Source organism: Bombina bombina, chromosome 11, assembly GCF_027579735.1.
Source record: "Bombina bombina isolate aBomBom1 chromosome 11, aBomBom1.pri, whole genome shotgun sequence".
NCBI classification, from domain to species: Eukaryota; Metazoa; Chordata; class Amphibia; order Anura; family Bombinatoridae; genus Bombina; species Bombina bombina.
In genome coordinates this window covers 37,244,993-37,270,109 of record NC_069509.1, presented here as the reverse complement: position 1 = coordinate 37,270,109, position 25,117 = coordinate 37,244,993, and the positions used below count along the sequence as shown (strand labels likewise).

Sequence of the window (25,117 nt, the reverse complement as noted above, 5' to 3'; positions counted from 1 at the left end):
GCCCCTATGTTATTCTGCACAAGCGATGCACTAAAGCTCACATATCTGTGTATTCTCTAGTGAAAACACTCACCAGCCCCTATGTTATTCTGCACAAGCGATGCATTAAAGCTCACATATCAGTGTATTCTCTAGTGAAAACACTCACCAGTCCCTATGTTATTCTGCACAAGCGATGCACTAAAGCTCACATATCTGTGTATTCTCTAGTGAAAACACTCACCAGCCCCTATGTTATTCTGCACAAGCGATGCATTAAAGCTCACATATCTGTGTATTCTCTAGTGAAAACACTCACCAGCCCCTATGTTATTCTGCACAAGCGATGCACTAAAGCTCACATATCTGTGTATTCTCCAGTGAAAACACTCACCAGCCCCTATGTTCTTCTGCACAAGCGATGCACTAAAGCTCACATATCTGTGTATTCTCTAGTGAAAACACTCACCAGCCCCTATGTTATTCTGCACAAGCGATGCATTAAAGCTCACATATCAGTGTATTCTCTAGTGAAAACACTCACCAGTCCCTATGTTATTCTGCACAAGTGATGCACTAAAGCTCACATATCTGTGTATTCTCTAGTGAAAACACTCACCAGCCCCTATGTTATTCTACACAAGCGATGCACTAGAGCTCAAATATCTGTGTATTCTCTAGTAGTGAAAACACTCACCAGCCCCTATGTTATTATACACAAGCGATGCACTAAAGCTCACATATCTGTGTATTCTCTAGTGAAAACACTCACCAGCCCCTATCTTATTCTGCACAAGCGATGCACTAAAGCTCACATATCTGTGTATTCTCTAGTGAAAACACTCACCAGCCCCTGTATTATTCTGCACAAGGGATGCACTAAAGCTCACATATCTGTGTATTCTCTAGTGAAAACACTCACCAGCCCCTATGTTATTCTGCACAAGCAATGCATTAAAGCTCACATATCTGTGTATTCTCTAGTGAAAACACTCACCAGCCCCTATGTTATTCTGCACAAGTGATGCACTAAAGCTCACATATCTGTGTATTCTCTAGTGAAAACACTCACCAGCCCTATGTTATTCTGCACACGCGATGCACTAAAGCTCACATATCTGTGTATTCTCTAGTGAAAACACTCACCAGCCCCTATGTTATTCTGCACAAGCGATGCACTAAAGCTCACATATCTGTGTATTCTCTAGTGAAAACACTCATCAGCCCCTATGTTCTTCTGCACAAGCGATGCACTAAAGCTCACATATCTCTGTATTCTCTAGTGAAAACACTCACCAGCCTATGTTCTTCTGCACAAGCGATGCACTAAAGCTCACATATCTGTGTATTCTCTAGTGAAAACACTCACCAGCCCTATGTTATTCTGCACAAGCGATGCACTAAAGCTCACATATCTGTGTATTCTCTAGTGAAAACACTCACCAGCCCCTGTATTATTCTGCACAAGGGATGCACTAAAGCTCACATATCTGTGTATTCTCTAGTGAAAACACTCACCAGCCCCTATGTTATTCTGCACAAGCAATGCATTAAAGCTCACATATCTGTGTATTCTCTAGTGAAAACACTCACCAGCCCCTATGTTATTCTGCACAAGTGATGCACTAAAGCTCACATATCTGTGTATTCTCTAGTGAAAACACTCACCAGCCCTATGTTATTCTGCACAAGCGATGCACTAAAGCTCACATATCTGTGTATTCTCTAGTGAAAACACTCACCAGCCCCTATGTTATTCTGCACAAGCGATGCATTAAAGCTCACATATCTGTGTATTCTCTAGTGAAAACACTCACCAGCCCCTATGTTATTCTGCACAAGCGATGCACTAAAGCTCACATATCTGTGTATTCTCTAGTGAAAACACTCACCAGCCCCTATGTTATTCTGCACAAGCGATGCACTAAAGCTCACATATCTGTGTATTCTCTAGTGAAAACACTCACCAGCCCCTATGTTATTCTGCACACGCGATGCACTAAAGCTCACATATCTGTGTATTCTCTAGTGAAAACACTCACCAGCCCCTATGTTATTCTGCACAAGCGATGCACTAAAGCTCACATATCTGTGTATTCTCTAGTGAAAACACTCACCAGCCCCTATGTTATTCTGTACAAGCGATGCATTAAAGCTCACATATCAGTGTATTCTCTAGTGAAAACACTCACCAGCCCCTATGTTATTCTGCACAAGCGATGCACTAAAGCTCACATATCTGTGTATTCTCTAGTGAAAACACTCACCAGCCCCTATGTTATTCTGCACAAGCGATGCACTAAAGCTCACATATCTGTGTATTCTCTAGTGAAAACACTCACCAGCCCCTATGTTATTCTGCACAAGCGATGCATTAAAGCTCACATATCAGTGTATTCTCTAGTGAAAACACTCACCAGTCCCTATGTTATTCTGCACAAGCGATGCACTAAAGCTCACATATCTGTGTATTCTCTAGTGAAAACACTCACCAGCCCCTATGTTATTCTGCACAAGCGATGCATTAAAGCTCACATATCTGTGTATTCTCTAGTGAAAACACTCACCAGCCCCTATGTTATTCTGCACACGCGATGCACTAAAGCTCACATATCTGTGTATTCTCTAGTGAAAACACTCACCAGCCCCTATGTTCTTCTGCACAAGCGATGCACTAAAGCTCACATATCTGTGTATTCTCTAGTGAAAACACTCACCAGCCCCTATGTTATTCTGCACAAGCGATGCATTAAAGCTCACATATCAGTGTATTCTCTAGTGAAAACACTCACCAGTCCCTATGTTATTCTGCACAAGTGATGCACTAAAGCTCACATATCTGTGTATTCTCTAGTGAAAACACTCACCAGCCCCTATGTTATTCTACACAAGCGATGCACTAGAGCTCAAATATCTGTGTATTCTCTAGTAGTGAAAACACTCACCAGCCCCTATGTTATTATACACAAGCGATGCACTAAAGCTCACATATCTGTGTATTCTCTAGTGAAAACACTCACCAGCCCCTATCTTATTCTGCACAAGCGATGCACTAAAGCTCACATATCTGTGTATTCTCTAGTGAAAACACTCACCAGCCCCTATGTTATTCTGCACAAGCGATGCACTAAAGCTCACATATCTGTGTATTCTCTAGTGAAAACACTCACCAGCCCCTATGTTATTCTGCACAAGCGATGCACTAAAGCTCACATATCTGTGTATTCTCTAGTGAAAACACTCACCAGCCCTATGTTCTTCTGCACAAGCGATGCATTAAAGCTCACATATCTGTGTATTCTCTAGTGAAAACACTCACCAGCCCCTATGTTCTTCTGCACAAGCGATGCACTAAAGCTCACATATCTGTGTATTCTCTAGTGAAAACACTCACCAGCTACTATGTTATTCTGCACAAGCGATGCATTAAAGCTCACATATCTGTGTATTCTCTAGTGAAAACACTCACCAGCCCCTATCTTATTCTGCACAAGCGATGCACTAAAGCTCACATATCTGTGTATTCTCTAGTGAAAACACTCACCAGCCCCTATGTTATTCTGCACAACCGATGCACTAAAGCTCACATATCTGTGTATTCTCTAGTGAAAACACTCACCAGCCCCTATGTTATTCTGCACAAGTGATGCACTAAAGCTCACATATCTGTGTATTCTCTAGTGAAAACACTCACCAGCCCCTATGTTATTCTGCACAAGCGATGCACTAAAGCTCACATATCTGTGTATTCTCTAGTGAAAACACTCACCAGCCCTATGTTATTCTGCACAAGCGATGCACTAAAGCTCACATATCTGTGTATTCTCTAGTGAAAACACTCACCAGCCCCTATGTTATTCTGCACAAGCGATGCACTAAAGCTCACATATCTGTGTATTCTCTAGTGAAAACACTCACCAGCCCCTATGTTATTCTGCACAAGCGATGCACTAAAGCTCACATATCTGTGTATTCTCTAGTGAAAACACTCACCAGCCCTATGTTCTTCTGCACAAGCGATGCATTAAAGCTCACATATCTGTGTATTCTCTAGTGAAAACACTCACCAGCCCCTTATGTTCTTCTGCACAAGTGATCCATTAAAGCTCACATATCTGTGTATTCTCTAGTGAAAACACTCACCAGCCCCTATGTTCTTCTGCACAAGCGATGCACTAAAGCTCACATATCTGTGTATTCTCTAGTGAAAACACTCACCAGCCCCTATGTTCTTCTGCACAAGCGATGCACTAAAGCTCACATATCTGTGTATTCTCTAGTGAAAACACTCACCAGCCCCTATGTTATTCTGCACAAGCGATGCACTAAAGCTCACATATCTGTGTATTCTCTAGTGAAAACACTCACCAGCCCCTATGTTCTTCTGCACAAGCGATGCACTAAAGCTCACATATCTGTGTATTCTCTAGTGAAAACACTCACCAGCCCCTATGTTATTCTGCACAAGCGATGCACTAAAGCTCACATATCTGTGTATTCTCTAGTGAAAACACTCACCAGCCCCTATGTTCTTCTGCACAAGCGATGCATTAAAGCTCACATATCTGTGTATTCTCTAGTGAAAACACTCACCAGCCCTATGTTATTCTGCACAAGCGATGCACTAAAGCTCACATATCAGTGTATTCTCTAGTGAAAACACTCACCAGCCCTATGTTATTCTGCACAAGGGATGCACTAAAGCTCACATATCTGTGTATTCTCTAGTGAAAACACTCACCAGCCCTATGTTATTCTGCACAAGGGATGCACTAAAGCTCACATATCTGTGTATTCTCTAGTGAAAACACTCACCAGCCCTATGTTATTCTGCACAAGCGATGCACTAAAGCTCACATATCTGTGTATTCTCTAGTGAAAACACTCACCAGCCCCTGTTATTCTGCACAAGCGATGCACTAAAGCTCACATATCTGTGTATTCTCTAGTGAAAACACTCACCAGCCCTATGTTATTCTGCACAAGGGATGCACTAAAGCTCACATATCTGTGTATTCTCTAGTGAAAACACTCACCAGCCCTATGTTATTCTGCACAAGGGATGCACTAAAGCTCACATATCTGTGTATTCTCTAGTGAAAACACTCACCAGCCCCTATGTTATTCTGCACAAGCGATGCACTAAAGCTCACATATCTGTGTATTCTCTAGTGAAAACACTCACCAGCCCCTATGTTATTCTGCACAAGCGATGCATTAAAGCTCACATATCTGTGTATTCTCTAGTGAAAACACTCACCAGCCCTATGTTATTCTGCACAAGCGATGCACTAAAGCTCACATATCTGTGTATTCTCTAGTGAAAACACTCACCAGCCCCTGTTATTCTACACAAGCGATGCACTAAAGCTCACATATCTGTGTATTCTCTAGTGAAAACACTCACCAGCCCTATGTTATTCTGCACAAGCGATGCACTAAAGCTCACATATCAGTGTATTCTCTAGTGAAAACACTCACCAGCCCCTATGTTATTCTGCACAAGCGATGCACTAAAGCTCACATATCAGTGTATTCTCTAGTGAAAACACTCACCATCCCCTATGTTCTTCTGCACAAGTGATGCATTAAAGCTCACATATCTGTGTATTCTGTAGTGAAAACACGCACCAGCCCTATGTTATTCTGCACAAGCGATGCATTAAAGCTCACATATCTGTGTATTCTCTAGTGAAAACACTCACCAGCCCCTATGTTATTCTGCACAAGCAATGCACTAAAGCTCACATATCTGTGTATTCTCTAGTGAAAACACTCACCAGCCCCTATGTTATTCTGCACAAGCGATGCACTAAAGCTCACATATCTGTGTATTCTCTAGTGAAAACACTCACCAGTCCCTATGTTATTCTGCACAAGCAATGCACTAAAGCTCACATATCTGTGTATTCTCTAGTGAAAACACTCACCAGCCCTATGTTATTCTGCACAAGCGATGCACTAAACCTCACACATCTGTGTAGTCTCTAGTGAAAACACTCACCAGCCCCTATGTTATTCTGCACAAGCGATGCACTAAACCTCACAAATCTGTGTAGTCTCTAGTGAAAACACTCACCAGCCCCTATGTTATTCTGCACAAGCGATGCACTAAACCTCACAAATCTGTGTAGTCTCTAGTGAAAACACTCACCAGCCCCTATGTTATTCTGCACAAGCGATGCACTAAAGCTCACATATCTGTGTAGTCTCTAGTGAAAACACTCACCAGCCCCTATGTTATTCTGCACAAGCGATGCACTAAACCTCACAAATCTGTGTAGTCTCTAGTGAAAACACTCACCAGCCCCTATGTTATTCTGCACAAGCGATGCACTAAAGCTCACATATCTGTGTATTCTCTAGTGAAAACACTCACCAGCCCTATGTTATTCTGCACAAACGATGCACTAAAGCTCACATATCTGTGTATTCTCTAGTGAACACACTCACCAGCCCTATGTTATTCTGCACAAGCGATGCACTAAAGCTCACATATCTGTGTAGTCTCTAGTGAAAACACTCACCAGCCCTATGTTATTCTGCACAAGCGATGCACTAAAGCTCACATATCTGTGTATTCTCTAGTGAAAACACTCACCAGCCCTATGTTATTCTGCACAAACGATGCACTAAAGCTCACATATCTGTGTATTCTCTAGTGAAAACACTCACCAGCCCTATGTTATTCTGCACAAGCGATGCACTAAAGCTCACATATCTGTGTAGTCTCTAGTGAAAACACTCACCAGCCCCTATGTTATTCTGCACAAGAGATGCACTAAAGCTCACATATCTGTGTAGTCTCTAGTGAAAACACTCACCAGCCCCTATGTTCTTCTGCACAAGCGATGCACTAAAGCTCACATATCTGTGTATTCTCTAGTGAAAACACTCACCAGCCCCTGTATTATTCTGCACAAGCGATGCACTAAAGCTCACATATCTGTGTAGTCTCTAGTGAAAACACTCACCAGCCCCTATGTTATTCTGCACAAGCGATGCACTAAAGCTCACATATCTGTGTATTCTCTAGTGAAAACACTCACCAGCCCCTATGTTATTCTGCACAAGCGATGCACTAAAGCTCACATATCTGTGTAGTCTCTAGTGAAAACACTCACCAGCCCCTATGTTATTCTGCACAAGCGATGCACTAAAGCTCACATATCTGTGTAGTCTCTAGTGAAAACACTCACCAGCCCCTATGTTATTCTGCACAAGCGATGCACTAAAGCTCACATATCTGTGTATTCTCTAGTGAAAACACTCACCAGCCCCTATGTTCTTCTGCACAAGCGATGCACTAAAGCTCACATATCTGTGTATTCTCTAGTGAAAACACTCACCAGCCCCTATGTTATTCTGCACAAGCGATGCACTAAAGCTCACATATCTGTGTATTCTCTAGTGAAAACACTCACCAGCCCCTATGTTATTCTGCACAAGCGATGCACTAAAGCTCACATATCTGTGTATTCTCTAGTGAAAACACTCACCAGCCCCTATGTTATTCTGCACAAGCGATGCACTAAAGCTCACATATCTGTGTATTCTCTAGTGAAAACACTCACCAGTCCCTATGTTCTTCTGCACAAGCGATGCACTAAAGCTCACATATCTGTGTATTCTCTAGTGTAAACACTCACCAGTCCCTATGTTATTCTGCACACGCGATGCACTAAAGCTCACATATCTATGTATTCTCTAGTGAAAAAACTCACCAGCCCCTATGTTATTCTGCACAAGCGATGCACTAAAGCTCACATATCTGTGTATTCTCTAGTAGTGAAAACACTCACCAGCCCCTATGTTATTCTGCACAAGCGATGCACTAAAGCTCACATATCTGTGTATTCTCTAGTGAAAACACTCACCAGCCCCTATGTTATTCTGCACAAGCGATGCACTAGAGCTCACATATCTGTGTATTCTCTAGTGAAAACACTCACCAGCCCCTATGTTATTCTGCACAAGCGATGCACTAAAGCTCACATATCTGTGTATTCTCTAGTGAAAACACTCACCAGCCCCTATGTTATTCTGCACAAGCGATGCACTAAAGCTCACATATCTGTGTATTCTCTAGTGAAAACACTCACCAGCCCCTATGTTATTCTACACAAGCGATGCACTAAAAGCTCACATATCTGTGTATTCTCTAGTGAAAACACTCAGTAGCCCTATGTTATTCTGCACAAGCGATGCACTAAAGCTTACATATCTGTGTATTCTCTAGTGAAAACACTCACCAGCCCCTATGTTATTCTGCACAAGCGATGCACTAAAGCTCACATATCTGTGTATTCTCTAGTAGTGAAAACACTCACCAGCCCCTATGTTATTGTGCACAAGCGATGCACTAAAGCTCACATATCTGTGTAGTCTCTAGTGAAAACCCCGAAAGGAACATATGAGGCTGCAGAGACATCTTAGAGAATTGTGTTGAGTGTTTATCAGTACTCCTAATAGGTAAGGTTTAAAGTATTTTTATATAAGTGCATAGTATATATAAGCAATTAACTGGACCTGTTAGTTCTACTTATGATATTAGAGATGTGAAGCTCTAGTGTAACTGATTTAGTGACAAAGAAAGTCACTCCTATTTAATAAAACACATTAGACACTAGATTTTTCTTTGCATAAATGTTTTGTAGATGATTATTTATATAGCCCATACAGTTTTTAAAAAAAATCTTTAGTTTTGCTTATTTTTTTAAATAACATTGCGCTGATTTTCAGACTCCTGACCAAGCCCCAAAGTTTTAGGAGAATACTGAAGTCTACCTACTCCAGCTTGCTCCTGTTTGTGTAAAGGGTCTTTTCATATGCAAAGGAAGAGGGGAGTGTCAACCTAATCAAAAGAGCTAAACTGGGTTCTTCTAAGTAAGGTTTTATACTGGATTTTTAGATCAGTATCGGTGCATCTTATTCTTTATAGTAGTGTATATTACATGCAGTTAAAGGGACATTGTGGTGTACAATTGACATGATTGAATTCTTCTGAGCATGGTATTTTAGCACTAAGGATGCTTCATGTCTAAATGTTCAACCCCTGCAAAGAGGTTAAACACACAGATAAAGTGTGGAGCTCCAGGCAGCTGCTGGTCCTGAACAGGTGTGGCTGGTGATTGTCGGGGTCATGCGACTGCCAGTGCTGATTTCCTTATCGTTTGTCTCTGCTCAGAACCATCAGTTCTCTGAGGCACCGGAGTGGTACTTTAACTATGTGTTTAGCCCATTTGTGCGTGTGTGGGGGGGGTAAAAATATAGACTTACAGAGTTAGTAGTGCTAAAATTACATAACATTAAAGCATATGCATTTTGCACTATAATGTCCCTTTAAGTTCTATGCACTATTCATTATATACTCATGGATTATATAAACCTTTCAGCACTGAAAAATAAATAACTGTAGTCAACATTTCCTTATTTTTTTGCTTAGGGTTATATATTCTGCTGAAATTAAGTGTAATTCAGAGGGTATGGGTTTTTGATAAATGCCCTTTACACTCCTGTTCCTTTCCTGTTTGAGCCAAACCAGTTACTTGATACATATTCTGGCTGTGACCTCTTCAGCATTTAGTCCGGTATGGGAACATGGGGGTTAAATTAATGCTGCCTATATGTTAGGGGTAATGGATAAAACATTGCTGCAATTATTCTACACAACAGCAGTTTAAAGCGGCAGCAATTTAATCTGCTGACTTCCCATTTGAGTTCTGGAAAGTCACTGTTGTATTTGTGATTCTGTTTTTAGTGTCACAGGCAAGTTAGGGGATTCATCATTGCTTTATGTAATTATATGGATGCCACACAATTAGGAATCCTAATGTTTTATTTTTTTTATTTGTCTGGCTCCTGAGTTTTGAACAATTGTGTTAAGTCTTCAGCATAGCCTTATATTATTGCTGCCTCTATTGTAGACTTGTGCAGCTTCGAAAAATTAGTTTCGGATCGATTCGAATTCGGAAAAAAAATCGAATTAATTTGTTTCCGATTCATTCGGATTCGAAAAAAATTCGGCTGGATTCGGTTCGGAAATTCGGAATTTCGGTATGTGTTAGGTGGGATATGCTGTGTATTAGACTAGTATTATGTACTGTATATTAGGTGTAACCCATAGCAGAGTGATATAACCTAATATACTGTACAATACTAGTGTAATCCATGGCCATCCGAATCTACCAAATAAATCAGAACTAAGTTGGATTTATTCGGTAGATTCGGCACTATTTCAATTCGGAAATTCGAATTGATCCAAATCTCCCAATTTAACGAATTCGGCCGAATTTCTGAATCGATCCGAAATGAATCGCACATATCTACTCTATTGCTTTACACCTGTAACCAAGCTAAAGCAGATACTGTAGTAATGAATAGCAGCTTGTGTTTGGAGGGCAGCGGGTATGGTTACCACCTCAGCTGTTTCGCTAGACACTTATGAGTTACACATGTTGCAGGGTGTGCAGGAAGGAACATGTATTGTGTTTCTGGTCAGCACTATTCATCTTCCTCCCTGCAGCATGTGTAACTCATAAGTGTAATGGCTACCCACTGCTATGTTTTCCTGAAGTCGTGGTAACTTTTATAAGGAGCTCTGGAAACCTCTTCAGCAGTGTAAGTACGGTTTGTAAGTCTACAAGGGAAGACTCTTTACTGAATTGACCAACTAGTAAAGTGATATGTCCTTATAAGGGTAGATGGTCTGTACCTTTCCTCATGAAGGGTGATACTGATTGGTCCATGACAGTAGAGGGGACAGCTGTGTAATTTGTAGTAGGATTCTCCTTCATGGCTTTGAAGGATGTGTGATGGTGGATCTTCTCCACAACCTCCTCAGGCAGGTCTTTCTCCAGGAACTTCATCAACTTCTTTATTTCTTTCTTCGGGTCCTGTCCAAACAAAAGGAGATAAGCTCAAAAAGATAACGGGTCCTTTCTTCTGCATGCCTCTAACTATGAGTTTAACCCCACAAGGGATTAAAGTTGACTCCAAAACCTCAATGGACTTCTGCACCTAGGAGGGACACATGCCACTGAGCCAACCTGTAGCCTGATATTTGCCAGTCACTGACCCATGTCCAGCTCAGGAGAGGATGCACATTTTCCCTATGAAGTAGACATTAAAACGTTGCAGAAATTAAATGCATAATTAGAGACCCACAGCAGCAGTATGTATTAAAATTGTATTATTACATTATGTCCCTTTACAGTGAGACAATATCTTAATAAGGTGCTTGTAACTCTCTCCATTTAAACGTATTGGGCTAGATTACAAGTGGCGCGCTATTGTTAGCACAATTTGCGATAACCAATATCACATCCGTACATTTAGCCACCAATCAGCAAGCACTATCCAGGGTACTGAACCAAAAATGGGCCTGCTACTAAGCTTAGATTCCTGCTTTTTCAAATCAAGATAGCAAGAGAATGAAGAAAATTGATCTTAGGAGTACATTAGAAAGTTGCTTAAAATGGCATGCGCTATCTGAATCATGAAAGAAAAAAAAATTGGGTTTTAGTATCCCTTTAACACGATCGCAATATCCAGAAGTCCAGCAGTAAGCGCACGTTGGGTTTCGCTCATATGCAAACTATTTTCTTTCAACTTGTAATAATACGCGCACTAACCCGCCCGCATTAAAAGTTTACTTCCAGCTGTATTTACGTGCGAGAAAACACGCTATATATCGTGCCACTTGTAATCTGGACATTGTGTGAAAATTCTGTTCTGCTCAATTTACTGTTGCAGAAATTGGTAAGCGTATTTCCATCTTGGCTTTAACATGTTTAATCTAAGTAGCAGGTCTTGTCTCTGCAACATCGCCCTTTAATTATAGTGCTTTTTTCATAAACTTATTTCACCGCTAATAATTTAAGAAATTTAAAGAGATGTTGGAAATTTGCAGTGTATTGAATTGTAGCTTTATTTTTAGTTGTTTAAAAGCAAATAAGTCAAAGATCAAACTCTTTAGAACCCAACATTAAATAGTGATTTCAAGTGCAGAAAAACAAAACTGCATGAAAAAATAGCTTAGTTTTCTTATCTCCTAAAAATGTGCAGCCATTTTCAAAGCTAACATATACAGATGCACTATACAAAAGATAATAGAATTTCATGATGCAGATAAAAACACACATTTTTTTATATTATCAAATTTACTTATTTCCTTGATATCCGTTGGTGAAGAGTAAACTAATGTAAGCTTAGGAGCGTGCACGTGTCATGCATCCTATAGCCATACTGATTGCAACATTGCTGCCTAAGACTGCTAAACACACATGAAGACTCTTGAGCACGTAAGAGCCCACCTAGGTTTATTCAGGCCCGGCGCTTGCATAAGGCAGGCTGAGCAGTCGCCTTAGAGCGCCCCAGGAAGGGGGGACGCAAAGTTAGAGCAGCAAATCTGCAATACATTGATATTTTAAAAAAAACAACACAATTTAGCCAACATGTTTTTAGTTGCTGCAGAGCGCAAATTGTAGAGCGAGGGGCGCCACACTAGCAACTCAGTCTGTAGTTAGTACTGAGACCTCAGACTGAGTAGCAAGCACTGTAGCAGCTAGATTCCTTGCAGCTAAAGGACCGGTGAACTCCTCCGTGTTACTTACAGATTCCCGGTAGCTATGGTGGTGGGGCTTCTGCAAAAAGGAGACGTCTGCTTATTTTCTTTTTAACAGACTTTCTACTCTCCAACAAACGATACCAAGAAAACAAAGCAAATATGATAGAAGTAAATTGTAAATATATTTTTTACTTCTATACTCTATGTGAACCATGAAAGTTTAATTTTAGCATTATATTGCAAAAAAATAAAACGAAAGAAGTTAGAGATATGCGTAAATATAAAAAAAAAAGTGAGGGGCTAAGCACACGTTTAACCAATTACAGCTTTGATAGCAAAATAAATCACCCATCTTCCAGAAAAGTGCATAGTTCAAAGTATTGATACAACTCTAAAAATGGTACCACACTATCTAAACATATAGGGGCCGATTTATCAAGGGCCGAATGGCCCCTGATACCCCTGTTTCCGCACAAGCCTTCAGGCTCGCCGGAAACAGCAGTTATGAAGCAGCAGTCTTAAGACCATTGCTCCTTAACTAGTCCGCTGCCTTTGAGGCTGCCGCTGTGGACATCAATCCACCCGATACTATACGTTCGGGTTGATTAATACCACCGATTGGCCGCGAATCTTCAGGGGGTGGCATTGCACAAGCAGTTCACCAGAACTACTTGTGTAATGTTAAATGCCGACAGTGTATGCTGTCGGCATTCAGCGATGTCTGTCGGACATGATACGCTACAGCGTATCATGTTGGACAGACATTGATAAATCGGCCCATAGACCTATGACATATCTACTAAAAAATACCAAAGTGTAAAAGACACCTACACAGTGAATAGATGATATACTTCTCCAAGAAGAATTCACAGTCCGTAGAGAGTCATCATAAGGCCATATGTGACAAGCAATCCCTCATTCATATATCTTTTTTATACTGAAATAGACTATGTGTTGCAGGCGAAGGAACAGTGGAATGTATAAGAAAATTAAAGGGTGATTTTATTTACAAATTTTAGTGTCTGCAATGATTTTAATCAATGAAAGTGCCCTACGTTTACTTTTTATTACAAATATCGTTGAGCGCATCATTTAAACTTTTACAATCCCTTTAATGAGGATAGCACCATTAAACCTAATTAGTTATATACAGGGAGTGCAGAATTATTAGGCAAGTTGTATTTTTGAGGATTAATTTTATTATTGAACAACAACCATGTTCTCAATGAACCCAAAAAACTCATTAATATCAAAGCTGAATAGTTTTGGAAGTAGTTTTTAGTTTGTTTTTAGTTATAGCTATTTTAGGGGGATATCTGTGTGTGCAGGTGACTATTACTGTGCATAATTATTAGGCAACTTAACAAAAAACAAATATATATACCCATTTCAATTATTTATTTTTACCAGTGAAACCAATATAACATCTCAACATTCACAAATATACATTTCTGACATTCAAAAACAAAACAAAAACATATCAGTGACCAATATAGCCACCTTTCTTTGCAAGGACACACAAAAGCCTGCCATCCATGGATTCTGTCAGTGTTTTGATCTGTTCACCATCAACATTGCGTGCAGCAGCAACCACAGCCTCCCAGACACTGTTCAGAGAGGTGTACTGTTTTCCCTCCTTGTAAATCTCACATTTGATGATGGACCACAGGTTCTCAATGGGGTTCAGATCAGGTGAACAAGGAGGCCATGTCATTAGATTTTCTTCTTTTATGCCCTTTCTTGCCAGCCACGCTGTGGAGTACTTGGACGCGTGTGATGGAGCATTGTCCTGCATGAAAATCATGTTTTTCTTGAAGGATGCAGACTTCTTCCTGTACCACTGCTTGAAGAAGGTGTCTTCCAGAAACTGGCAGTAGGACTGGGAGTTGAGCTTGACTCCATCCTCAACCCGAAAAGGCCCCACAAGCTCATCTTTGATGATACCAGCCCAAACCAGTACTCCAGCTCCACCTTGCTGGCGTCTGAGTCGGACTGGAGCTCTCTGCCCTTTACCAATCCAGCCACGGGCCCATCCATCTGGCCCATCAAGACTCACTCTCATTTCATCAGTCCATAAAACCTTAGAAAAATCAGTCTTGAGATATTTCTTGGCCCAGTCTTGACGTTTCAGCTTGTGTGTCTTGTTCAGTGGTGGTCGTCTTTCAGCCTTTCTTACCTTGGCCATGTCTCTGAGTATTGCACACCTTGTGCTTTTGGGCACTCCAGTGATGTTGCAACTCTGAAATATGGCCAAACTTGTGGCAAGTGGCATCTTGGCAGCTGCACGCTTGACTTTTCTCAGTTCATGGACAGTTATTTTGCGCCTTGGTTTTTCCACACGCTTCTTGCGACCCTGTTGACTATTTTGAATGAAACGCTTGATTGTTCGATGATCACGCTTCAGAAGCTTTGCAATTTTAAGAGTGCTGCATCCCTCTGCAAGATATCTCACTATTTTTGACTTTTCTGAGCCTGTCAAGTCCTTCTTTTGACCCATTTTGCCAAAGGAAAGGAAGTTGCCTAATAATTATGCACACCTGATATAGGGTGTTGATGTCATTAGACCACACCCCTTCTCATTACAGAGATGCACATTACCTAATATGCTTAATTGGTAGTAGGCTTTCGAGCCTATACAGCTTGGAGTAAGACAACATGCATAAAGAGGATGATGTGGTCAAAATACTCATTTGCCTAATAATTCTGCACTCCCTGTAGTTGTAATATTTACACCTCTCTCCTTAATACTATTTTTACCATTACTCTCCCTAACTAAAAACTATCTGCCTGATTTATTTTCATTAATATATGCACCCACTAATGAAATGAAAATGCCTAAATCCTGACGCAGTTCTGGCTCTCACCTGTAACATATCTTCATAAAACAGGTACAGGACATTTTTCTTATTTTTCAAATTCCAAAATTCTCTTACATGAGAGCCCCACGATCCATACCCAACTAGGATAAAGACAAAGCAAACACAATGACATGGTAAAGACAAGGCTCGCTATTGTAGTAGTATATGTTATACACTGTACATCATTATGATCATTATCTTTATGTATAAATATCTGTTTGGCCACTCCTTTAAGACAGCCCTAAGTGGAAAAGCCTGTTTGTTTAAAACACAGGGATATATTTAACTGTCTCTCACCTTCTCCTTTCAAAAACTTTTCCAGATATTGATCCCACAGTCCTGGCTCTGGGTGTAAATTGTTCATTTTGTCAAAATGGTAAAATGACACGGCGACATCCTTGGGATTCCTCGCAACGTATATGATCTATGGGGAGAGCAGAAGTTATAGTTAAAGGGACAGTCTAAACCCTATACATAATTTTGATTACTTATTGTTAAATACCAGAGAAGTATCCTGCTAACCAGTCCCACGTCTATAAGCTTGTAAGAAGTACATGAAACAGTTAAATATTTATTGTTTGTTAGGAGCTGAAAATGGCCGCCAAGCTGCCCCACCTATTGCGTGTATATTTTGGTAAGTTAAGTTTTTCCAATCATGATCTACTTGTGAATAAGTTTTCCTACTCACACGTGCTGATTTGTGCATGTGCAATTTTAAATAGCTAACTGGAAAATATTAAACGTGCACTTGTAAACTGTCATACAAGAAACCACTAACTGGACAAGAAGAAAGCTGTGGGTGGAGCTTGGCGGCCATTTTTGGCTGACGATTATTTAAAAGTCTTGTGTATTTCTTACTACAAGCTTATAGATGTTAAACTTGTTGCTTGTCTGGTATTTAACAATAAGTAATTAAGAATAAGTATTGGGTCTAGACTGTCCCTTTATTGCAATGTACTTATTTTCACTGTAGGTTAGGGGCTGGAAACAATTTATGAGCGCTGTACCAGTCTAATACTATACAACCTTATCTTTTATATAAAGATTGAAAATAAAGAACAAACATAATAATAATAATAATAAAACATGAACATCCGATTGGACTTCTGTCTCTGCAGCCATTATGTTGGCCCCATATCTACATCAGATCAGACCCTTAGTCACAGCCCCCTCTGTCACCATATAGCCATAGCAGACCTCAGGTCTTAATCACCTGGCCCTAAAGCTACTCTGTCTCCCTATAGCATAGCAGACCTCAGGTCTTAATCACCTGGCCCTAAAGCTACTCTGTCTCCCTATAGCATAGCAGACCTCAGGTCTTAATCACCTGGCCCTAAAGCTACCCTGTCTCCCTATAGCATAGCAGACCTCAGGTCTTAATCACCTGGCCCTAAAGTTCTTGTGTCACCCTAAAGCCATAGCAGACCCCAGGTCTTAATCACCTGGCCCTAAAGCTCTTGTGTCACCCAAAAGCCATAGCAGACCCCAGGTCTTAATCACCTGGCCCTAAAGCTACTCTGTCTCCCTATAGCATAGCAGACCTCAGGTCTTAATCACCTGGCCCTAAAGTTCTTGTGTCATCCTAAAGCCATAGCAGACCCCAGGTCTTAATCACCTGGCCCTAAAGCTCTTGTGTCACCCTAAAGCCATAGCAGACCCCAGGTCTTAATCACCTGGCCCTAAAGCTCTTGTGTCACCCTAAAGTCATAGCAGACCCCAGGTCTTAATCACCTGGCCCTAAAGCTCTTGTGTCACCCTAAAGCCATAGCAGACCCCAGGTCTTAATCACCTGGCCCTAAAGCTCTTGTGTCACCATAAAAACATAGCAGACCCCAGGTCTTAATCACCTGGCCCTAAAGCTACTCTGTCTCCCTATAGCATAGCAGACCTCAGGTCTTAATCACCTGGCCCTTAAGTTCTTGTGTCACCCTAAAGCCATAGCAGACCCCAGGTCTTAATCACCTGGCCCTAAAGCTCTTGTGTCACCCTAAAGCCATAGCAGACCTCAGGTCTTAATAATTTTTTCAAGCAAGTGTTTACATCGGAACTTTGTTCTGATGTTAAACGCTTGCCCTGGGCATAAAGGGGTTAAATGGATATTGAAACTACCATGAAATGCTTGTTTTTTTCACAATTTATCCCTAGGGACAGATTGCTCACTGGCTGATGAGGCTAACATTGATGCAAACACTGCTGTCATATAGTGCACATGACACATGCATGCTCCTGAGCATACCTTGGTATACTCTAATGGAAAGCACCTTTCAACAAAGAAAAAAAGGTAAATGTATTAATAGAAGAAAACTGAGAAAAGTGGAAAGTTATTTGAATCACAAAGTTTGTTTTTTTACCTCTGTGTCCCTTTAATACTTTTAGACATCCTCTGGGTTGGATTCACCAACAGCCTGCCTAGTCTATGCAGTTCCCCTTGTTATGCTAGGGACCTCATTCACTAATGAAAGGAATGGTGCATGAACCTATGTGGATGGATTTTATAGACTGAAGAGGCTGTTAGCACCGTTACCCAACTAGCAGAGCTTAGCACTGCTGTAACTAGACTTTATCACTAGACCTGGGCCTACCTTGCAGTTCTTCTCCAAGAAGGATTTGGGGAGTAAGGCGAGAGGCAGGTGAGTCTTGATGACACGTGGAGAAGGAAGTGGCTCTAATAGTTCCGTACCTGGAATGGCATAAAGACAATGTGTGTGAGAGAGAGACAATGAACAATACAAAAAGAGAGTGTATTTGAGACATAGATATTAAGAGGCTGTGGGATGAAGTGTCTGAGAGGTCATTTGACCCATGGTTGTGTTTTATCATGACCGCTTCCCTCTCCTTGCACTGAATGGGCTGCTATAAGTTCGAAGGGAAGGTCTCTTGTGTCACCGTTCAGGATTACATCCTTTGCTTGGTGAGATATGATTGGATGATACTGATAAGCAGTGATGCAGACTCTCAACCAGCCGGTCTCACCATGCTTACTGAATAAGACCAATGAGAGAAAAGGGTGCAAGAAAGATGAGGGAGAAGATGCAAGAGACAGAGACTGATGCACGAGAGTGAGAAGAATGGTCACAGAGGTTTATTTACTGTCCAAGACAAAACGGATTACTTTAGAGACCATCCTGGAGTCATTTGATGACATCATACTACTTATAGAAGTTATTTACACATCAGACATCATCAGGCTTGTAAAGTCATCAGCTAAGGTAAAATATTTTAGATGGATGACTTCAGAATCAGAATGAAATGGAAAACCAAAACAGCAGTAAGACATTAGACATCTTTTATATGTGTAAATATTGTGCTTTGTCCCAAACTCCCTAAAGGTGCCATAAAGCAAAATCGTTAACTTAAAAATGCTGCTTAAACTAGCTATTGATTTGCAAGTTACAGAATTTGCTTGTTGGTGTTTTATAGGGATCGTGGAACAAACACAATTTCACACAAAAGCAAGAGGTGTTTAATGTCCGTATAAAAGTTAAACAGCTTTTACTTTACTGTTTTTCAGGCAAAAAACAACAACATTTTGGATCTGCACTTTTGTCCCTTTTAAAGGGACAGTCTACACCTTAGTCATTGTAAAGTCTAACCTTAGATTAAGCTGCAAATAGCCTCCTGCACCCTTGCTATATAATTCAGCAGGAACAGTAAAGAAGTTATTTTAAAATGAATATTGTTTCTGGACAGTTTAAAATGGCTGTCAAGCTCCGCCCACTGATGACATCACGATATGGGCTGCATGTAGGCATACTGCTGCATAGCATTGACAGTCTGTTGGCATTGACAGTCTGTTGAATCCAACTAGTGAGTCTTTTGTGATTGGATGCCATATGCAGCCCAGATCATGATGTCATCAGTGGGCTGAGCTTGGCAGCCATTTCAAAGTGGCCAGAAAAAATATTAATTTTAAAATAACTTTCTTACCATTCCTGCTGCATGATATAGAAAAAGTGCAGGAGGCTTAATCTATGGTAAGACTTTAAGATGACCAAGGTGTAGACTGTCCCTTTAAGCACATTATTAGAGCAATAAACATGCCATATAGTATGTTAATCCATGTGTCATCTCCCTACCTGGAGGTATGATTCCAGGTACACAAAATTCCAGCATTGGGACCTTTTTGTGAATGGCGTCTCTCCGGGTCCTCTCCGTGTCGCCCTCACATAGGATCACATCCACAATTTCACTAACCCATGTGGTACCTGTGAGGAGAGAACATGTTACTATGTGTCACCCAGAGCTCTCTTCTTCCTCCTCATGTACTTGACTTTATATGATACTTCATGTGATCAAGATTCCCGGTACCTGACTTGGGGTAGGTTGCTATGACAATGTCATCTTCTCTGGCTTGAAACTGGTCAATCCGATCAAAGTTTGGAGAAAAGGCACAAACTAACGGGACTCCTCTCACTAAAGCCCAGTCCCTACGACGCCACTCATTGGTCTCCATTGTGGGAACCTGTGGTGAGTAATGTGAATTTAAAAATTGACTGATCTACATAGGATTTTTAAATAGCCTTTCAAACAAATGTAAACCCAGGGATGTTCACTTTAACAGTCTCAGCAAAAATATTAGTCAACATGCAACATTCATATTTCCATTGTCCAATTTTACTGACCATACTGCAGAGCATGAATGTCATACACTGCGATCAGGGTTACGTGTATAGTGTTCTTGGCTGCCAAAGTGTTGCAGCCCTTTATACAGCAGGCTATATACCTGATCTCTGTATGTGGGATTACATGCCATATAACTGCCCGTGTGTGTGACAGCAGGCTATATACCTGATCTCTGTATGTGAGATTACACGCCATATAACTGCCCGTGTGTGTGACAGCAGGCTATATACCTGATCTCTGTATGTGAGATTACACGCCATATAACTGCATTTGTGTGTGACAGCAGGCTATATACCTGATCTCTGTATGTGGGATTACACGCCATATAACTGCATTTGTGTGTGACAGCAGGCTGTATACCTGATCTCTGTATGTGGGATTACATGCCATATAACTGCCCGTGTGTGTGACAGCAGGCTATATACCTGATCTCTGTATGTGAGATTACACGCCATATAACTGCATTTGTGTGTGTGACAGCAGGCTGTATACCTGATCTCTGTATGTGAGATTACAGGCCATATAACTGCTCGTGTGTGACAGCAGGCTATATACCTGATCTCTGTATGTGAGATTACAGGCCATATAACTGCCCGTGTGTGACAGCAGGCTATATACCTGATCTCTGTATGTGAGATTACAGGTCATATAACTGCTCGTGTGTGACAGCAGGCTGTATACCTGATCTCTGTATGTGAGATTACAGGCCATATAACTGCCCGTGTGTGTGACAGCAGGCTGTATACCTGATCTCTGTATGTGAGATTACACGCCATATAACTGCCCGTGTGTGTGACAGCAGGCTGTATACCTGATCTCTGTATGTGAGATTACAGGCCATATAACTGCTCGTGTGTGACAGCAGGCTATATACCTGATCTCTGTATGTGGGATTAAAGGTCATATAACTGCCCGTGTGTGTGACAGCAGGCTATATACCTGATCTCTGTATGTGAGATTACACGCCATATAACTGCCCGTGTGTGTGACAGCAGGCTGTATACCTGATCTCTGTATGTGAGATTACACGCCATATAACTGCCCGTGTGTGTGACAGCAGGCTATATACCTGATCTCTGTATGTGAGATTACAGGCCATATAACTGCTCGTGTGTGACAGCAGGCTATATACCTGATCTCTGTATGTGAGATTACACGCCATATAACTGCTCGTGTGTGACAGCAGGCTATATACCTGATCTCTGTATGTGAGATTACACGCCATATAACTGCCCGTGTGTGTGACAGCAGGCTGTATACCTGATCTCTGTATGTGAGATTACACGCCATATAACTGCCCGTGTGTGTGACAGCAGGCTATATACCTGATCTCTGTATGTGAGATTACAGGCCATATAACTGCTCGTGTGTGACAGCAGGCTATATACCTGATCTCTGTATGTGAGATTACACGCCATATAACTGCTCGTGTGTGACAGCAGGCTATATACCTGATCTCTGTATGTGAGATCACAGGCCATATAACTGCCCGTGTGTGACAGCAGGCTGTATACCTGATCTCTGTATGTGGGATTACAGGCCATATAACTGCATTTGTGTGTGTGACACCAGGCTGTATACCTGCTCTCTGTATGTGGGATTACAAGCCATATAACTGCCCGTGTGTGACAGCAGGCTGTATACCTGATCTCTGTATGTGGGATTACAGGTCATATAACTGCGTCTGTGTGTGTGTGTGTGTGTCAGCAGGCTGTATACCTGCTCTCTGTATGTGGGATTACAAGCCATATAACTGCCCGTGTGTGTGACAGCAGGCTATATACCTGATCTCTGTATGTGGGATTACACGCCATATAACTGCCCGTGTGTGTGACAGCAGGCTATATACCTGATCTCTGTATGTGGGATTACAGGCCATATAACTGCTCGTGTGTGACAGCAGGCTGTATACCTGATCTCTGTATGTGGGATTACAGGTCATATAACTGCATTTGTGTGTGTGTGACAGCAGGCTGTATACCTGATCTCTGTATGTGAGATTACACGCCATATAACTGCCCATGTGTGTGACAGCAGGCTGTATACCTGATCTCTGTATGTGGGATTACACGCCATATAACTGCTCGTGTGTGACAGCAGGCTGTATACCTGATCTCTGTATGTGAGATTACACGCCATATAACTGCCCGTGTGTGTGACAGCAGGCTGTATACCTGATCTCTGTATGTGGGATTACAGGCCATATAACTGCTCGTGTGTGTGACAGCAGGCTGTATACCTGATCTCTGTATGTGGGATTACACGCCATATAACTGCCCGTGTGTGACAGCAGGCTGTATACCTGATCTCTGTATGTAGGATTACAGGCCATATAACTGCTCGTGTGTGACAGCAGGCTGTATACCAGATTTCTGTATGTGGGATTACAGGCCATATAACTGCCCGTGTGTGAGAGCAGGCTGTATACCTGATCTCTGTATGTGGGATTACACGCCATATAATTGAATTTGTGTGTGTGACAGCAGGCTGTATACCTGATCTCTGTATGTGGGATTACAGGTCATATAACTGCCCGTGTGTGTGACAGCAGGCTGTATACCTGATCTCTGTATGTGGGATTACAGGTCATATAACTGCCCGTGTGTGTGACAGCAGGCTGTGTGACAGCAGGCTGTATACCTGATCTCTGTATGTGGGATTACAGGTCATATAACTGCGTCTGTGTGTGTGTGTGTCTCAGCAGGCTGTATACCTGATCTCTGTATGTGGGATTACAGGTCATATAACTGCCCGTGTGTGTGACAGCAGGCTGTGTGACAGCAGGCTGTATACCTGATCTCTGTATGTGGGATTACAGGTCATATAACTGCGTCTGTGTGTGTGTGTGTGTCAGCAGGCTGTATACTGGATCTCTGTATGTGGGATTACAGGCCATATAGCTGCCCGTGTGTGACAGCAGGCTGTATACCAGATTTCTGTATGTGGGATTACAGGCCATATAACTGCCTGTGTGTGACAGCAGGCTGTATACCTGATCTCTGTATGTGGGATTACAGGTCATATAACTGCCTGTGTGTGACAGCAGGCTGTATACCTGATCTCTGTATGTGGGATTACAGGCCATATAACTGCCCGTGTGTGACAGCAGGCTGTGTACCTGATCTCTGTATGTGAGATTACAGGCCATATAACTGCCTGTGTGTGTCGCAGCAGGCTGTGTACCTGATCTCTGTATGTGGGATTACAGGCCATATAACTGCCCGTGTGTGTCGCAGCAGGCTGTGTACCTGATCTCTGTATGTGGGATTACACGCCATATAACTGCCCGTGTGTGACAGCAGGCTGTATACCTGATCTCTGTATGTGGGATTACAGGCCATATAACTGTGTGTGTGTGACAGCAGGCTGTATACCTGATCTCTGTATGTGGGATTACAGGCCATATAACTGTGTGTGTGTGACAGCAGGCTGTATACCTGATCTCTGTATGTGGGATTACAGGCCATATAACTGCATTTGTGTGTGTGACAGCAGGCTGTATACCTGATCTCTGTATGTGGGATTACAGGCCATATAACTGCTCGTGTGTGACAGCAGGCTGTGTACCTGATCTCTGTATGTGGGATTACAGGCCATATAACTGCCCGTGTGTGACAGCAGGCTGTATACCTGATCTCTGTATGTGGGATTACAGGCCATATAACTGCCCGTGTGTGACAGCAGGCTGTGTACCTGATCTCTGTATGTGGGATTACAGGCCATATAACTGCCTGTGTGTGTGTCGCAGCAGGCTGTGTACCTGATCTCTGTATGTGGGATTACACGCCATATAACTGCCCGTGTGTGTGTCGCAGCAGGCTGTGTACCTGATCTCTGTATGTGGGATTACACGCCATATAACTGCCCGTGTGTGTGTCGCAGCAGGCTGTGTACCTGATCTCTGTAAGTGGGAATACAGGCCATATAACTGCCCATGTGTGTCGCAGCAGGCTGTATACCTGATCTCTGTATGTGGGATTGCAGGCCATATAATTGCCCGTGTGTGTGTCGCAGCAGGCTGTGTGCCTGATGTGGGATTACAGGCCATATAACTGCCCGTGTGTGACAGCAGGCTGTATACCTGATCTTTGTATGTGGGATTAAAGGTCATATAACTGCGTCTGTGTGTGTGACAGCAGGCTGTATACCTGATCTCTGTATGTGGGATTACAGGCCATATAACTTGAGTGTGTGACAGCAGGCTGTATACCTGATCTCTGTATGTGGGATTACAGGCCATATAACTGGCCGTGTGTGACAGCAGGCTGTATACCTGATTTTTGTATGTGGGATTACAGGCCATATAACTGTGCGTGTGTGACAGCAGGCTGTATACCAGATCTCTGTATGTGGGATTACAGGCCATATAACTGCCCGTGTGTGACAGCAGGCTGTATACCAGATCTCTGTATGTGGGATTGCAGGTCATATAACTGCCCATGTGTGTGACAGCAGACAAAGGTGTTAACTGAGTCTTGTGACTCACCAACATTTGATAATAAAACTCAGCACGTGACATCATTTTAATTGGGGCATTTTCTCAGTATATCAGATTATAGCCTATTTACCCAAATACTGACCTGACAAAGGTGGGATCTTGTTAGGACATTTTAGTTTTGTCTTTAGGATGTAGGCGTGGGTTCTGTTTGGAATTTAATAACTCTATTCTCCTGCAATTGCACTCATGCACTGCCACCTGTCTATTAACTAAAATCCTTTGCACTCACCTGGAAATATAATACTAGGCAGATTAGTTAAATCTCCTAACTGGTTTATGGCTAAAGTTACAGTAGAGCTTCAATTCACATTATAAAACAGTATGACATATTACTGTACCTGTAGTCTGTTCTCCAAATCCTGTTATAGTCCAGTAAAATCACACTATAAAACAAAAGATCAAATTGTGCAATACCCTTCCTGTGTGATTACACAGTCTGAAACATTAGTATTATTTATCATATCTAAACCTTTGGTCGTTCTATAACTTTAAAATCACTAGAAAAAAAGATTTAGATATCAAATGCAACTCAGTATAACACATATTTTAGTAACTGGTTAATGTTTTACCTAAGAAAACATTTGTATATTA

The 25,117-nt window shown here is 41.8% G+C and overlaps 1 protein-coding gene across 3 annotated transcripts in view; it reads right to left on the bottom strand.

The window, feature by feature from the left end:
* LOC128641997 (sulfotransferase 1B1) overlaps positions 1 to 25,117 on the bottom strand; it is a 29,863-nt gene that overhangs the window by 2,930 nt on the left and 1,816 nt on the right. Inside the window, exons 1-8 of one of the 3 annotated variants that reach the window (XM_053694631.1) lie at positions 24,865 to 24,909; positions 24,609 to 24,755; positions 19,714 to 19,867; positions 19,482 to 19,610; positions 17,988 to 18,085; positions 15,703 to 15,829; positions 15,412 to 15,506; positions 10,694 to 10,874 (exon numbers count right to left, since the gene is read on the bottom strand). In XM_053694631.1, the coding sequence (XP_053550606.1) occupies positions 10,694 to 10,874; positions 15,412 to 15,506; positions 15,703 to 15,829; positions 17,988 to 18,085; positions 19,482 to 19,610; positions 19,714 to 19,858 (775 nt within the window). In that variant the 5' untranslated portion in view covers positions 19,859 to 19,867; positions 24,609 to 24,755; positions 24,865 to 24,909. Of the gene's footprint in view, positions 1 to 10,693; positions 10,875 to 15,411; positions 15,507 to 15,702; positions 15,830 to 17,987; positions 18,086 to 19,481; positions 19,611 to 19,713; positions 19,868 to 24,608; positions 24,756 to 24,864; positions 24,910 to 25,117 lie in introns of those variants that run through there. The other 2 variants (XM_053694629.1, XM_053694632.1) reach the window with 2 other exon arrangements.